At 44.6% G+C, this 17,720-nt stretch overlaps 1 protein-coding gene across 1 annotated transcript in view; it reads left to right on the top strand.

Annotated features, from left to right (window-relative positions):
- Nucleotides 1-14,708, top strand: part of LOC111952402 (neuronal cell adhesion molecule-like) — a 113,563-nt gene extending 98,855 nt beyond the window's left edge. The window contains 18 exon segments of the mRNA XM_070435317.1: nucleotides 68-97; nucleotides 691-792; nucleotides 1,271-1,341; nucleotides 1,343-1,469; nucleotides 1,597-1,667; nucleotides 1,787-2,012; nucleotides 2,378-2,493; nucleotides 2,685-2,699; nucleotides 2,701-2,887; nucleotides 3,088-3,150; nucleotides 3,153-3,209; nucleotides 3,908-4,084; nucleotides 5,714-5,776; nucleotides 6,185-6,313; nucleotides 7,158-7,316; nucleotides 8,260-8,391; nucleotides 8,534-8,612; nucleotides 12,076-14,708. Of these exon segments, the coding sequence (XP_070291418.1) occupies nucleotides 68-97; nucleotides 691-792; nucleotides 1,271-1,341; nucleotides 1,343-1,469; nucleotides 1,597-1,667; nucleotides 1,787-2,012; nucleotides 2,378-2,493; nucleotides 2,685-2,699; nucleotides 2,701-2,887; nucleotides 3,088-3,150; nucleotides 3,153-3,209; nucleotides 3,908-4,084; nucleotides 5,714-5,776; nucleotides 6,185-6,313; nucleotides 7,158-7,316; nucleotides 8,260-8,391; nucleotides 8,534-8,612; nucleotides 12,076-12,322 (2,051 nt within the window). The 3' untranslated portion in view covers nucleotides 12,323-14,708.
- Nucleotides 14,709-17,720: the final 3,012 nt, after the last annotated feature.

The raw sequence follows: 17,720 nt of genomic DNA, 5'->3' as shown, positions 1-17,720 counted from the left end.
GTCTGTCTTATTGTACCACTAACCGCTGAACCCCTACTTCACTCCTACCTGCCCTCCTACCTGGCAGAGGCAGCTCCTACTCCAGCTATAGTCTACGGTAAACCAGCATCACACACAAGCGGGTGCTTAAGCKATGCTTCCACGCTTGTGTGTGTGGTGGGATCTGTCAGTCTGGTCTGCAAACTCAAGCATGCTCTGCTGCTCGCAGATGTGATCATCTATTCTGTTTGTTTGTAATATCACCAGCCCCTGGACCGATGGGCGGACCGGAGGGACTATCATTTTGATTTTAAACCACCGTGTTTTATGGCCTTTTGGATTTCAGTCTTACTGTCTGCGGTTTGCAGATTTTTTCGTTCCCCCGCTATATGTCGAACGCTCATGCTGTTTTGCATGTGTTGAGTAGATACATGACCGACGTAGTACAATTCAAACTTCTAGGTTGTGCGTGTGAAGTGATTAGCAGTGCCTTTGAATGCTAAGATCATTTATCTCCCTCTCCATCCCGTCACACAGCGGGGACCTTCTGATAATGCGTCATCTCCATCCAGCTCGAGAGCGCATGCTGCTTCATCGTTATCCTCAACATTGAGTCGTGGCGTTGCTGTCGTGGCGTTAAAGTGCTACTCCAATGCACTGTCCTAAACCCAGTTGATTTATCTCCTCATGTCTTGTGTGTTGCTTCTCCAGAACAACCAGACCCTCCCACTGACCTGGAGCTGACAGACCAGAAGCCCAGGAGTGTCCAGCTCACCTGGATACCCGGAGACGAACACAACAGCCCTATTTACAGTATGTGTGCGCGTGTGTCTGTTAATGACCTTACTGGCCTACTCTCAGAAGCTCTCAGAAGCTCGAAGCTGACTGTATCGTTATTATCCTGAGAGTGTACTGTAGCTAGTTAAACTCAGTATGTGTTTAATGAGGTTAGCACCACTCAGAGCACTTGCTAGTTATGTTTGCACCACACTACCCATGTCATATGTCTTCAACAATGGATTTCATGGGTTTTAAAAATGTGCAGGTTTGGGGATAGTATCTTCCAGGATGTTCTTGTTAATTATCCAATATATGAGTGCGCTCAGAGAGCTAAGGCCTATTTGCATTTGATTGTTAACTCTCCATAGACGGGAGTTAGCTAATACATTCCAATTCCAATCTAATGTTTGGAGTGTAAAATAAAAAACATGGCTTGCGTTCTCTGCAATCGCCTCACCACTTTTCTACCCCCCCCCCCCCCCCCCCCCCCCCCCCCCCCCCCCCCCCCCAGTGTTTCTGATCCAATACGCAGACTCTCTCCACCACCATGGCCACTGGCACAACCTGACCCTAGTTCCGGGCTTCTAAGACCACGGCCCACCTTAAGCTGTCTCCTTATGTCCACTACGCCTTCCGAGTCCTGGCCCTCAATGCCGTGGGCTTCTCCAACCCCTCATTGCCCTCCCGCATGTACAAGACCAACCCTTCAGGTACAGACTGTAGGATTTACTTGCTTAGTGTGGTTGATTGCGTAATGTGTTGACTTACAGTATGTCGATTTGTGCATGCTGTTGATTTTGGCATTTTGTTTCATTGGAATTTGTTTGTCCCATTTAGCTCCTGATGAGAACCCCAGTGGAGTTGATGGCTTTGGAACGGAACACGACAACCTTGTGATCTCATGGAAGGTAAGCATCATTGTATGTGTAAGGGTGATGGTGCCTGATGTACTCTTAGCCAAACTAATGAATTACTTTAGGATCCAGTAATTACAATGCGGTTAAACTTTCTCTCATCCTATCTGCAGCCAATGTCAGGTCACCAGGCCAACGGACCAGGCCTGCAGTACAAGGTGATGTGGAGACAGAAGGACGTGGACAAGGAGTGGACGTCAGTGACCGTGGCTAACGTCTCCAAGTTCATGGTCTCTGGCACGCCCACCTTCACACCCTACGAGGTCCAGGTTCAAGCCATCAACGACTACGGGATTGGACCTGAGCCAGCTGTGGTCACYGGACACTCCGGGGAGGACTGTGAGGAACACACAACTCAACTTTGCCTTTTAGGGAGACACTATGGGCCAGTTTCTTGAACACAGATTAAGCCTAGGATAGTCCTGGACTAAAAGCATGCTAAATGGATTTTTTTTATTGCAATTGATTTTTAGTCCAGGGCTAGGCTTGATCTTGGTCTTGACAACCGACCCATACAGTATGTGTTTGCGTGACTTGCCAGACTAAAAGTTGTCGAAAGAGACTACATGACTACAAGTATCTCTCCCTTTAACCTGTACTGTGACGAGTTACTGTAACTAGACCAGTGGGTTGAATGAAGCCTCTACATTGTGTCCTGCTCCCTCTAAACTGTGTTCCACTCCCTCTAACCTCTGCTTCCACAGTGCCGATGCAGGCACCAGACAATGTCCAGGTTCTAGTGTTGAACAGCAGCCTGGCTGAGGTGCACTGGGAGCCTGTCCCACCTAAGACAGTACGGGGACGTCTTAAGGGATACAAGGTACACACACATACATACACACACACACACACACACACACACACACACACACACACACACACACACACACACACCACACACACAACACACACACACCACACCACACACACACACACACACACACACCACCACACACACACACCAGCTCTGTATCATCCCCCGTTGAAAGCATGTCGTTTTGTGTCCTCCAGGTGTACTACTGGCGGCGAGCGGAGCCTCACAAAACACAACCCACACCATGTGGAGCAGCAGGTCCTGACCTTCAGTGGGAACAAGAGTCATGGCATGCTCCCCGGCCTGCAGCCTACAGCCTCTACCTGTTCAACGTCAGGGTCTTCCGGCAAGGGGGAGGGCCCCCCCAGCTCCAACCAGCAGTTCGAGACCCCTGAGGGAGGTAGGAGGAGCCAACATTCTATTCTGTTCGTATCGAGGGTATCATGTCAAGGCCAATTCAGCTAAGGTTATACGGGTCTGTTTTTATGCTTTTATGCTGCATAACGAATTGCCATTTGCAGACAATAAACGTGCTGTTGTTCCACTGTGTGTCTGCCAACAACGTGCTGTCGTTTACTGTGCGCCTGTCATGCTCTACAGTCCCTGCGGGGCCATCTTTCCTGAGGATCACCAAGCCTAGCCTGGACTCTCTCACTCTGGAGTGGGCCCTCCCTACGACCGCAACGGACGCCTCACCGGCTACACCCTGAAATATCAGACAGGTGAGCTTCCATAGCTTATACTTATGTTTTGGCTGTAGGAGGGCTAGGTCAGCCATCAAATAGTAGGCATCAAGAGGTTCTGCCAGAGCTTCGACGGAGGGAGGGTTTAGGTCCAGCCATCAAATAGTAGGCATCAAGAGCTAGAGGTTCTGCCAGAGCTTCGACGGAGGGAGCACCTTTACTGGTTAGCAGTATCTTAGCCAGGGAGTACCTTTTCTATTTGTAGCTTGTAGTCCTGTCTGCTGTTCACAGTATGCCCTCCTTTACATGTCTTGTTAGCGCCATATGTATTCGGTATTATTGCGAGGTGTATGTACCAAGGGGTCTAGCCTGTGATAGCTAGAAACGACATCATCGAACAGTGAGAACCACTCCATAGCTTTGATGGATAATCTGATGTCACTTCCATCCACCTCTCCATCCCCCCACCTTTCCACCCGTATTATCTTGCTACACCTCTGCCCTGCCCCCTCTTTCACCCCTCCCTCCCTCCCTCTCCTCCCTCCTCCCTCCCTCCCTCCCTCCCTCCCTCCCTCCCTCCTCCCTCCCTCCCTCCCTCCCTCCTCCCTCCCTCCCCCCTCCCTCCCTCCCTCCCTCCCTCCCTCCCTCCACCCATCTACCTGCCCCTTCTTACTACAACTTTTCCCCCTTCCACTCATCTTGCTACACCCCTGCCACATCCTCTTCCACTCTTCCAGTCAATATCTCCAACGTGCTGGGTCCGGTGGAGGAGCTGGCCCTGCCAGCCAACGAGACCACCGTCACTCTCTTTAACCTCAAGTACAGCACGCGTTACAAGTTTTATTTCAATGCCAAAACAGGCCAGGGAGCAGGGCCTGTCGTTACAGAGGAAGCCGCCACTATCATGGATGAAGGTAAGTGTAAACGTGTTGATGATGGTCACAAGCAGAAAACAACCTGATCTGTAGTCAGTTTCTATCGATGCATACCCCATTCATATGAGGATTACCTGTCAACCATTTTGAATGCTTCAAGTCAACTCAGGAATGTCATCCCCCAAACATCTAGATTGTGTTTTATACTTAAGCAATAAGGCCTGGGGGGGTGTGGTACATGGCCAATATATCTATGGGCTGTTCTTATTGGCTGGTCTTAAGCATGACACAACGCGGAGTGCCACGGCCTTTAGCCGTGGTATATTGGCCATATACAAACCCCAAGGTTCCTTATTGCTATTATAAACTGGTTACCAACGTCATTTGAAGAGTAAAAATGTTCTGTCATACCCGTTGTGTACGGCTTTCAGCCAATCAGCACTTGGGGCTCGAACCACCCAGTTCATAATTGTTTATAAAGCATGGTACTCTGTTTTATACTGTAGGTCGTTTTTGTGGATGTTTGTGGATGTACAAAATCATTTTAGCGGTTAGCATGTAAAAAGGTGTACAGAATCGTACCAAAGCATGATATTACCTCAGTGTAGCAGTTGTAATAACAATAGTGGATTGTGTTCCAGTTGTACTTTGTTAAACACAGTTGGCTCATTCTCTGCCCTTGTGCACCTTCTRTACTGATATTAAAGCATGTTCATTTGGACTTCTCTGAGACTCACTCACGGACACATCCAGGGACTTCAGGGGTCAGATCATCGACCTCTATATCCGCTTTCTCCCCTTTTTTGTGTCCCTTTTCCCTCTCAAAAGTCCTAATGCATCAGCCCTCAGTCGGTGTGGTTGTCAAAGTGCACACCCCTCCTACAGATGCTCCTCACACTGATCTGAGCCTTTATTAACAAAGCATCTCTGAGAAGGAGGACCATGGACATTCCACATGGGAGATATGGGAAACTCACTGGGGTCATAAAATGTATAGATGGGTGGGTGACACCTACCAAGAGGGTGTTGACTAACAAGAGGGATAAGAGTATAAGATTGTGAGCTTTCTAAATGTACGCACTCAGCTGACGGCATCCTTGCTAATAAACACGTGAAACTTCTCTTGAGCTTTTGGGATCACTTCCTTATTGCCAAGAGGTTAAAAAAAAATCGCATTTTTCTTTTTAACAAGACAAAACAACCAAAAATGTGTCACTGTCCCAATACTTTTTGGAGCTCACCGTAGCTGGATAAAGACGTTCAAATGTGACGTGATGCATCTTTGGCTGCTGCAACACCTTTTGCCATACAACAGACTCAAGACACCTCGAGAGTCTTAGTTTCCAACTGCGTTATGGAGACTTTAGCTCTCCCCCTGCAACTGCTGATCTATGTCTATTTCTATGTCTATTTCTATGTCCGGCTGGTGCTGCCTCTCCCATGCATGATATTGTGTGTGTTTGAACCTTGCTCAAACTGATCCCCCCCCCCCCACAAACATGCTGATTGTCTGTTTGCACTTCCGCTGCATGCCAATGGACCTGTGTAACCTCACTGCCGATCTTTGCCTGTGGTTTGTGTCGTCTACCTCTGCCGCTGGTGTGTCTGTTGTGTGTCTTCGCCTGTGGTGTTGTGTGATGTTTCTTATTCCTCTCCATGTTGTTCCAGGGAACGCCCAACCCTCACCTCCCGTAGCACGGTCTCCTCCGACACACCTCCCATTCCACAAGGGTACAGCTGCTATAGACCTTGTCACATTCCCAGTCATGCTGTAGTACGTGATATTGTTGCTTCTCTTCTGATTGACGGTTCACAAGGATTTGATGTTATCATCCATTGTATTATAGAATGTGTATTACAAATGTTTAGGCTCTAGCGTATTAATTTGATCGAAAGGCTCATGAACAACAGAGGAACTGTAAGGTTATTGATCGACTTTAGAGTGATCGAAGCCCGTCTCGCTTTGATTTGGATCTGTAGACTATGTTGTGATGTAGACGGATGTAAATGTTGAATCACAAGCTAATATTGCGCAATAGGTGAGTGCATAGATAGACGCACCATCTGAAGGTGAATTAGACTCCTCATTTTATTGAAGCTGAATTTAGCTTCATTGCTGTCTTCTTCTCTTGTGCTCAGTGCATCCAGCGGCTCCGGCATTCGGGAACGTTAGCTCTTCCGTGGGAGAGGACGGAACGCTGATCAGTTGGGAATACTGGGGAGCGGAAAAAAATGTTTACGTAGAATATATAGTAGAGAACGATAACAGTAAGACATATTCCTCTATCACGTATACTTCAACATTATAGGTGGCAAGAGACTCCTACTCAATGACTGACTGTTGCAGGTGTATTAAAAACTTGGCAGTTATGAGGCTGGCTGCTGTTACTTTGCCTCGTGCCCAGATATGAGCAAAAACTGATATCTGTGATTGGATAATACAAATATCCTCCGTGTGATTGGCCAGAATACAGAATATTGCCTTTAAACAGTTGGCACAAACCTATTCAAATGTTTCATAGTCAAAAGCAGCATAGACAGTCTCAAATAATATTTCACGTTCAATGTCGATTGGACTCTAATTATCTTTAGTTGTTTTTATTGACCAGCAGTGAGGGGTTAAAAACACACAGTGTGTGTAGTATGGCTCTCTCACACCTATACCTTGAAAATAATCAGGAAGTGAATTAGCATGATGCGCCATTCCTATCAATTCAATCCCAATAATGTAGTTTCAGACGCTTCTCAGTCTCCTATTCAAGAGTCACGCTGTAGTATTTAGTCTCGTAACCCCAGTTCACTGAGACGCATCCCACAAATGTTTGTAATCACCATACTTCATTCGTAGAACTCCATGAAATAACATAACGCAAATGTACAGATGTAGTAATATCTAATATAGATACCATATGTGATGCTATATATATTACCCCACCTCTGCCTATAGCGTTTCAATAGATACACAAGTAAAAACCATCTCTGCATGAACACCAATAGCCCATTCCAACTTATCAGTGTACGGCGTACGTATTAGGACATGAACACTTCTCGACTGGCTGCGATGGATGTCCTAATATGTGCGCCGTACATCTTTCGTCCTGCAACTCTCTAGGTGAAGAGGAGTGGCAGAAAGAGTATGTAAATGGCTCTCGGGCCCATGTGCTGAAGGGCTTAAAGGAGGGCCTGTCCTATAGGGTGCGCGTGGTCGCCAAGGGTCACAACGGCCAAGCGGTGCTCCACCAATCAGAAGAGCTTTTGGTGATGATCCCAGGTGAGGCAGCACGCGGTTGGCCGGCCGGCCTCGCTTTGCCTTGCCCTGTGTTGTGTTGTAGAGATTGAGAAACGTGTGTGTATGCAGAAGCTTTGTTATTCTTCACTACTCAAGAAACCTGTCCGGTGCCTGTGGTATACAATCCCTATATCTGTTGTTGAAGTTTGTCTTATGGAAACGTACTGTAGGCATGTTCAGTAGAGATGTAGACTTGGTACTTTCCTGACCTGCATGATGTTTTCCTGTTCGCATATTTGTGTTGAAGTTAGGAACACAGTCTTGTTTCTGGAGAGACGCACAGTAAGAACATTCTCATATAGATGATGGATATACCATTCACATGATATAGAAGACTGATGTGTAACTGTCTAATAATCCACCTAATTCTCTCTCCYGCTGTGGTTAACATTTGGTTTTGTTTGTAATGTGTGTGTACTGTGTGTGGTGTGTGTGTGGGGGGGTGCATGAGCAAGACTGAGAGGCAGAAAGAGAGAGAGAAGCCGCGAATGTTGTTTGCGTCATGCACTGTAGAAGTCGAGCTGTTAGCCGTCTTCAATACGCTCTGCATTCATGTGCCTGTAGCTTCCGCGAGACGAGATGTTTAACATCACATCACTAACACACCAATTGTCTTTTGCAGTAACACTATGTAACAATTTCCAAACAATAAAATACTTACAAAGGGCTCTTTGGAAACCTACTTTCATACTATCATGTACTTATGTCTCCTCCACAACTTGTTGGTTCGTGTCCCCTTTAGTAGCCTTGATTACAATAGAAGATGTCTAAAACACTTAGAAGTTAACAAAACTTTATTGTGCATTAGATTTTCATTGTACTCCAGTACAGGAACTAAACGTTACTTACATTTCCTTTCTCAATTAAAGCAACAGGCCAGTCATGAACAGTTTTCTGTCTCTTCCTTCCCTCTCTGCCTGACCAGCTATGGCAGCCCGACAGGTGGACATTGCTACTCAGGGCTGGTTCATCGGCCTGATGTGTGCCATCGCTCTCCTCATCCTCGTTCTCCTCATCATCTGCTTCATACAGAGAAACAAGGGAGGAAAATACCCAGGTGGGTACTTTTGGTTGACACACAAACACGCATGCATACACACACAGCACACACCTACGCATACACACGTTGTCGCCTTCATATCCATCACCCATCTTAGGCCGTAAGTAAAAAGACCCATTTGAGGAATCTCTTCCCCCAGTGAAAGAAAAGGAGGACGCGCACACAGACCCAGAGTTCCAGCCCATGAAAGAGGATGACTGTACTTTCGGGGAATACAGGTGAGAAACATGACTCTCCTGGAGCCTGTTTGGCCCCAATTCTTCCCTGCCCCAAGCCCCCCCCCCCYCCCCCMMCCACCCCMCCMAGCCCTTGCTCCCTCCCCMGACCTGGTTCCTGTCAGCAAGGCAGGCGCTCTGGCCTCCCCATCCTAACAGCTGACCTCCACTTTCCGCGGGACTACCATCGTTCTAACAGGGATTCTGGCATTGCAGACCTTTGGAGCTACACTGTAAAGCACAAGCCTCTTCTTCTGGAAGAGGTTGGGTAAGGGACAAGGACGGGGAGGGATTCTTCTCCGCTTAGTGTGTTGGTGGCTTGGTGGCCTGATTGATATTGTGGTGTGTTTGACTGTGTTGCGTCATTCGATAAGCAGGATATACAGTATTATTCAGGTCTACGTTTTCGGGGTATAGGTTTTTCGGGGACTTTTAAAAGCTTTCCCTGGAACAGTCAGGAATATTTTTGAAAAATAATTTTCAGTATTCCAAGCTGGCATGCATAGATAGCTGCCCCACTAATTTCACATTTAGAACCAAATGAGTACCTTGTAACAAATACATTGTGCATATAAATATATAGTAGCTTTTGTATTATGGAATATACGTACATACTTAATAAATTAATATTTGCATACATATGCATACTGTACAGTAAGTACACTCATCCCAGTTGATATAAGCTCTGACTAACTGCAGTAATCTAGTTATGCTTGCTATAGCGCCTTCTAACTGTTTTTAGGCTGCTTGCTTTTCCAACCATGCACGCAGATATTAAGAAAAATGCACTTTACTTATTATGTATTGAGTTTTTGGAAACATTATTTTGTACTGGTCCAGCTTTTTCCCAATTTATATGAAGTTTTTTTTCCTTCTTATATTTGATATTATTACTTTTTGTATCATGTATTTAAACATAAATATGTTCTATAATATACATTCTATCTATGCTGTAATACATAAATACACTACACCGCCAAAAGTATGTGGACACCTTCTTGTCGAACATCTCATTCCAAAATCATGGGCATTAATATGGAGTTGGTCCCCCCTTTGCTGCTATAACAGCCTCCACTCTTCTGGGAAGGCTTTCCACACGATGTTGGAACATTGCTGCAGGGACTTGCTTCCATTCAACCACAAGAGCATTAGTGAAGTCGTACACTGATGTTGGGCGATTAGGCCTGGCTCGCAGTCGGCGTTCCAATTCATCCCGAAGGGATTCGATGGGTTTGAGGTCAGGGCTCTTTGTAGGCCAGTCAAGTTCTTCCACACCGATCTCGACAAACCATTTCTGTATGGACCTCGCTTTGTGCACAGGGGCATTGTCATGCTGAAACAGGAAAGGGCCTTCCCCAAACTGTTGCCACAAAGTTGGAAGCACAGAATCATCTAGAATGTCATTGTATGCTGTAGTGTTAAGATTTCCCTTCACTGGAACTAAGGGGTCTAGCCCGAACCATGAAAAACAGCCCCAGACCATTAGTCCATCTCCACCAACATTTTCTACACCTGTCAGAAACGGGTGTGGCTGAAATAGCCTCATCCACTAATTTGAAAGGCTGTCCACATACTTTACACAGTGTATAGGGAATTATGGATATATAATGTTGTGTGATATGCATGGCGTGATGAAGATCCTATATAAAACTCGCTGTAGGCAATAATGTCTTGAATGAAGTCATAGATACATACAGTATGTCATCCAGTATGAAGCTGTCAGCATGTTAGAGTGAAAAGACCATGTTGGAGTGAAAGATGTTATGTCAAGTTTCGACAAGGCAAAAAAGCTATTCTTATTCGGTCCACATAACTCTTATCTCGTTCACGATCATAACGTGAGAGACAATACGCTACTAATAAGCTAAACCTGTCCATTCAAATAGCAAAATAATAGACAATAGAACAGAGTGTATGTTGTTGAAATGACAAGTATTAGACAATATAACACAAGGCTAAATGTCTATATTACTTGTTATTTCCTCTGTGAAAGGAAATCAAATGTTCCATCCCATGCCATTATTCCAACCATGGAGCTTTTATGTCAATAAATACTCATCTAACTCTACTAAGCTGTTCCGGTTTGACTGCAGGCGTGCATAAATCCTGTAACTATGGTGTAACTATTGACCTTGAACGCGCCAGTGTCTACACTTACAAGGCTGGCGATGTGATGTTGAAGAAAGAGGCATACTGCTATGTTCGGATGGATGTGTGGGTGCTGTGTGCTTAGACACAGAAGGGAACAGTAAAACCCACATGAAAAACACGGATGGGTTAGCAGCCAGTGCAGGCTTGTCTCATCTGTGCATGCTGGTGGGTGGGTGGGGGGGGGGGGGGGTTGTGATTATCTCTCTCTGCGTGATCACTTCCTCTGCACTCTTGTTAATTGGGGCATGTAGGTCTCAGACAAGGTAATGAAGGGTACTGCAAGACCGGCCTGAGAGGAGTGACCAAAGGGCTGCTATACTGTGATATCGTTCTGATAAACAGTACTTACTGCTACTTGGAGAAAAAGGCCTGCTGTAAAACCACCCCAGAGTTACACCACTGTCCTTGTCTGTGCTATAAACTGTCATTAACTGTCACAAAGCCTACATAGTGGTGTCGTAACTTATCATCGTCGTTGGTGTCCAATGCAGTGCTTTCAGTCGTTAATCTGCAGTAAGATTGCATCCTGATGACGTTGGAGTCTTGTTAAGTAGTTTTATTAGCTGACATAACCTGTTATGAATGGCTATAACAGGTGTAATACAAGTGTGATAGCATTATGAAGGCTTTATGAAAGAGAGTCCACCTGCTCTTCACTGTCATGAGTCATCACCTGACATTGATTTGAATGTTGACTAACTAATGTTAATCCTCAAAGAAAGATTTCTTTGCAGTTTCTTCATTTGTTTGCAAAAGTGTGATTGTTTGTTATTTATGCTTGGGGATGTTTGGCTGACAATTAATTCGCTTTTCATGTGAATGTTTATTACATCTTTGGATTTTCAGTTTGTCATTGCAACTTTTGTTGGGGAGAAACGTTTATGTCTAGCAATACAGCAAATATGTATTATTTTCCACCTCATGTCATGGCTTCAGGGGAAATTTGGAATGGGTATGATTTTGCTTGTATTCCCCTGTTGCGTGATGAAAACCAACTAATCGCTCACATCATTTTTTTTAGACTTGGGGCTAGATTTTTGTTTTAAACGATACTGTCAGAAGTAGTGCCTTCTGAGTCCAAATTTCAACCCAATTCAGGATATAAACAAATATTATCATAAGCTGTGAAATAATATAGTTTTTTTCTGGAATTAGACACATTTGAATCCAGGCTATCTTTCTTTACAATACTTGGGTAATGGTAATAAAAGTAATTGGAAATTCTTCAGTGCTCCATCTAAAGAAAACGCCATTCACTGAACTCCTTGTTTACATCATTCTGTCATCATTTCACCTGCATGTCGTTTTCTCCTAGTGACACTGAGGACCATAAGCCGTTAAAAGGGAGCCGCACACCGTCTAACGGGACGGTGCACAGGGACAACAGTGACGACAGTTTAGTAGACTACGGCGGCGATGGGGGAGACGGCCAGTTCAACGAGGACGGGTCTTTTATCGGACAGTATAGCGGAAAGAGCTCCGCCAGGGACACCGCTGGGGGTCACGAAAGCTCTGAGGCCCCGTCCCCTGTTAATACCTCCGCTATGAACTCCTTTGTGTAGCCAGCTGGTTGATCAGTAGGTCAGCCAGGTGGAGGGATAGGCAGCCAGGCCAGTAGGTGGTGCTGCAGTAAACTGAACTCCTTTGTAGCCAGCTGGTTAAACAGCCAGGCCCGTAGGTTTGTGTAGCCAGACATTTGGACATCCAAACCTGTAGGGGCTCTCCAGTGGCTGTTCCATTCGCCATCTTCACAGGGCTGTTCCTCACGTCACCTTGTGGCTTATTGTCATCCCATGCCCCACCCATCCGCACACTACTGTCACAAACACATAGGAGACTTCTTAAGAGACACATAACAGACACGTGTGAGATTCTCTACACTAACGCAATGCTGCAGGACACTACTGGAGGATTGTACGTTATCATTTGGGAATCACTGAATTTGTGAAGGGATTGTGGAGACTATTCCAACTGTTTTATTCTCTGTAGCCTACTGACTTAGTAGCGACACTTAGAACCAGACATCTTCCTGAAATGATGTACAAACATATATTAACACAAATGAGTAGATTATTACATGGAAGGTATTGTCTATCTATCTTGAACTACTATGCGGTACACATTTTTGAATTATTTGGGTTTGCCATATTGTTTTTCCGGTCAAAGCATTATCTTGATATTATTGTGTGTGTTAGAGGTCCTTTTCCCTTCAGGGCAACCGTAAGGAGGCGTCAGTGTCTGTCGACATGGTGGTGAAACGTGTCACTAAGTATATGCATATTATTAATAGTCTTTTTTGCAAGACGGGGGCTGTTGGTACAGTTTATACAGTTGCATTTACAATGCAGGATTATGTCCAGTGAGCTCCTAAAAGTATTCTTCTGCCTGAATCTATAATTCCGACTCCAAGCAGGCTCAACCAAGCATGACTCTAGTTACGTCAGTCGCTGCATCCACGCCCCCACCAGGGGATGCTGGTGTCACTTTAAACGGGAGGACAGGCTCATCGTAATGGCTCGAATTAAATGAACGGAACGGTATCAAACACCACGAAGCCAACAGCCTCCACTGGTCCTCACATGTCACCTTTGTTTTGATCATCTGCAAATGCCGAAGTGCGGCATGCTGTCATGACATCATCATCATAACCGTTGACCTGCACGTGACCTTACTTCCTGTGGTTGCACATCACATGACCCTGACGGTGACCTTATGGCGCTTCCTGTGAGACCCAAAGTGCACGTATTGACATCCAACTCTTTTCTTTTGCTTTTCTTTAAAAATGTTGCGTTTTATTTGTGGTGCTGGGTGGCCTTCAGCAGTACTGTGCCTTTTTAATACAGAACTCTGATTTCAGTTCAGTCTAGATTCATTCACAAAAAGACCGTTTTACCCAGAGTTCGGTGAGTGGAATGCCCATGAAGCAATAGTCATACTCGGAGGATGATGGGTTCAGCTAGGAAGGATGAAAGGATGGAGGACTCCATAAATGAAGGAATAATTCATACAGTCATCTTTTGAAAAGCTTCAAAATGCTTCTCCCTCAGATAAGCGGCGTAGGGTTGCCATATTGGACACGGTCAATGCTCTGTACATTCTTTTCAAGGTTCGGGTCATCTACGAAGTGTTTGGTCATATTTTTGCGCGGTGTGTGCGTGCGTGTTGAGGGGATAATATTCATGCTAGTCACTTATACTAACTACATTTGATGGCCTTTGGCGTGATAAGGAAGGGATCGGAAAAAAAATATTTCTTAACTTGCATCAAGTTTTACGTTTTTTTTATTTTTATGAACATTATTCGTTGCATTTGTAAATATATACTCTAATTGACTGTACAGAAAATCACTGCAAGAGGAGCTTAAATGGATAGTTCACCCAAATGACAACATTTGATCAACTATCCCTTTAAGAGCCCGAGAGGCAGAACTGTGCATGTGAAGGTTTGACTGGCTGAGAGAGCTGTGTTCAATATAGACTACTTCTATAGAATAAATATACATTTTTTGTAACTTTTTTTTTTTTTTTTTTGCTGTGAACATTGTACATTATTGTAACKAACAGGACAAGAAGTTGCTCATGAGTTCACATTTGGATGGTTTCCATTTGTCAGCTATATAGTTGTGTGTTTCTGAAATGTCCCTATTTTGTACTAAATAAAACCATACAGTACTCTGGAAACCTTCAGATGTAATGGACTTTGGAGTGTAAGATAAGAACCCCTCGATGTACTGCGTCATTCTGGTTTATGTTGGTTATATGAGCAGCACAAGGTCCGCCAAACTCTTCCACTTTGTGACAGTATTGAAAATGGTTTGGTGTTCTTATTCTAAAACAGTTTCAAGGTTTTTACTAACAATTTATTTGTATTTAAGTTTCTCCACGTAGTGAAATAATGAATTTCCAAGTAAATTGAAATATAATGAATGAATAAAATATTATCATCTTCTTCGATGTCCATTCTATCTATATTGTAAAACTTCATTCTGACTGTTCTAATATTCGTAATGTTTTTAATTCAACAGCAATGCAATGGAAGCAAACGGAGCATTGCAAATTCTATGATAAAACCAATCTTATGAAGGCATGATAAAGTAGGTGCTACACAATGGCTCCATAAATATTCTAATATATTACACTACGATAAAGTGTCATAGCAGCAGTATGTTTTGCTCCACAACAGACCCAACTCCTTGGCAATGGGAATAAGCATCAATGAAGAGGACGATGATTTCACACCTTCACAGAACTGGGAGATAAGGTGTGTGTGTGTGTGTGTTGGTGAGGGGTTCATACTGAATCTCTCGCTCTGGATCTCTCATCACTTCTTTTCCCACTGCACTCTCTGTATTGGGGGATGGAGGTCTGTGAGCGTGTGTGTGAGTGCAAAACCAGATTTTGGTATGAGACGAATGCTAAACACTTTGGGGKTGCTTATTATACCTGGGATCTTTTTTTGAGATGAAGGACTACACGAGGGAACTTGGGTGAAATGAAAACGCAAGTCAGTTTACAAGCCGCCTCAGGGCTAAGACACTCCCTGACAGGAACAGGAACAGGTAGGAGTAGTTGCTCCAAAAACAAGCAGATCACAGGGTAGCACGGTGTGAGACAACACCACCCTATGCTGCGAGCCAAAGGACGCAGGCGACTTATGCAATGCAGTGAAAGTATTAAGTCAACCGTAGAGTCTGAAGTATGCTGCTAGCCTCACGGTAAACTGGAGACAGTGGGAAAGGAATCGGGAGACCCAGTCAGTTGCACAACTGAATGGATTGAACCGAAATGTGTCTTCTGCACTTAACCCAACCCCTCTGAATCAGAGAGATGTGGGGGGCTGAGAGAGGAAGAGAGAGACAGGAAGAGGAGAGAGAGAGGGCAAAGAGGAGAGAGGGAGAGAAAGAGTCATACACAGACAGGGAGAGAGATAATGTGTGAGAATAGAGACAGAGAGAGTCCTGATGAAACAGAACAGTTCAGCCATATTTGTTGGAGTTCACTTGTTGACCTTTCCGTTTCCACTATGGTCATGCACTGTATGTATGGGTGTAACTGGGAGCGAGCACACAGACCATCTGGTGTGCCATCACACACATACACACACAGCACACTGCACTGGTGTCAGGAAGCAAGAACGTCTGGTGGGGGGGCTCCTGGACCACTTCTCCGTTTGGCAAGAACACTTTGCCTTCTGTTCACTTTGCCTTCTCTCTCTTTCTACTGCATGGTTAAATTCATTGGGCGTAATTATTTCACGGATGCTTTCTCAGTAATTAWAGCAGTTGATATAACAGCTATTCAAATCTTCCTGGATGCACAGAGAGAACTAAATGGATGCTCTCAAACGGGAAACTTTCCTCACCAGCAATTGGACCAGCAAGTATTATTTTGTGGATAGAAATGAACGAAAACAATCATGACTTTAACCCAGAAAGGTGGCTATTGTCCTCTAATCCTTATACAGTATCTTATAGATGGTAATTGCCATTTGTGGACTGCCACCTCATCATACAAGATTTGTATTCTAGCCTTTACTGCCACCTAGTGATTAAAAGGCAATCATACGGATGAGAAAATAACAAACAGGATCATTACCGTCTCAATGTGAAATAAAAGCATCACCCAGTGTGGAGGCTGCTGAGGGGAGAACAGCTCATAATAATGGCCGGAACGGAGCAAATGGAATGGCATCAAACACCTGGAAACCATGTTTTTATTTTAATGTATTTGATACCATTCCATTGATTCCGCTCCAGTCATTACCACGAGCCCGTTCTCCCCAATTAAAGTGCCACCAACCTCCCGTGACTAGCGCAGAAGTGTACATCCAAATTCAACTATTACTCGATTTGAAACATTTACACGYTTTATTTCAACTTTCGTTGAACAGATTTTCATAGGATGGATGATGTTGTGTAAATAAAATCATGACATGCGGAATGATCTGCTGGGAGCACCAAAGGTAAGTGAACTGGCACGAACCAATGTCAATATATCTGCAACATAACCAAATAATTGGACATTATTCTACCACATGGTCGTACGCCACAACACAGTCCCATTTGCTATTGTTTTCTTTTTGGTCCTCGGTTACATGGGCTTCCTGGTAAGAAGCTTAGCAATTCATTTTCATGGCAACATAATCATGTGTGTTTACTGGTGATCATTACCACCAAAACAGCAGCTGCCCTCTTAAAACCTACAACCCTTCCCTCCATCCGTCTCCTTTCAGCCATCTCCCGTTCTCAATCCTCCAGCGTCGACCACATAAACCCAATCTTCCCCCTCCAAACCACCCCCCGTTTCCCGTCCATCTCGTCCCTATCCTAATCCTTCCTCTCTTCTACCCCAACCCCATCCCTGCATCTTCATTCCCTTCCCCATCCCCTGTCCCACCCCTACCACTCCTTCCTATCCCCAACTCTCCCTCTTTTCCTCCCCCCTATCATCCCAATCCTCTGAGGACTGATCAGAGGTTCTGTGTCGACAGTATGTCTGCCATGACACCCATTAGCCATTCATTCCCGGCTGTTACTGCCTCCCCCCTGTCCATCCACCTGATTTACTGTTCCTGTTCAGATAAAAGCCTGTGTTATGCTCCATGACAGGATGTGCATTGCCTGCTTTTAACAGGAAGAAAAAGAGGAAATATTTGGATAATCTGCCAATCTACGAGGTCAATAATCGACTAAAGGAGATGTTTGAAAAAATACACATCTCTCTCTCTTTCTCTCATTCAATTTAAGTGCTTTAATGGCATGGGAAACATATGTTAACATTGCCAAAGCAAGTGAAGAATAAATAAACATAAATATGGGTTGTATTTACAATGGTGTTTGTTCTTCACTGGTTGCCCTTTTCTTGTGGCAACAGGTCACACATCTTGCTGCTGTGATGGTACACTGTGGTATTTCACCCAATAGATATGGGAGTTTAACTAAATTAGTTTATTTGTAATTTT

Source organism: Salvelinus sp. IW2-2015, linkage group LG26, assembly GCF_002910315.2.
Source record: "Salvelinus sp. IW2-2015 linkage group LG26, ASM291031v2, whole genome shotgun sequence".
NCBI lineage: Eukaryota > Metazoa > Chordata > Actinopteri > Salmoniformes > Salmonidae > Salvelinus > Salvelinus sp. IW2-2015.
Note: the sequence above shows the minus strand (reverse complement) of the source record. Positions and strands in the feature narration are given on the sequence as shown.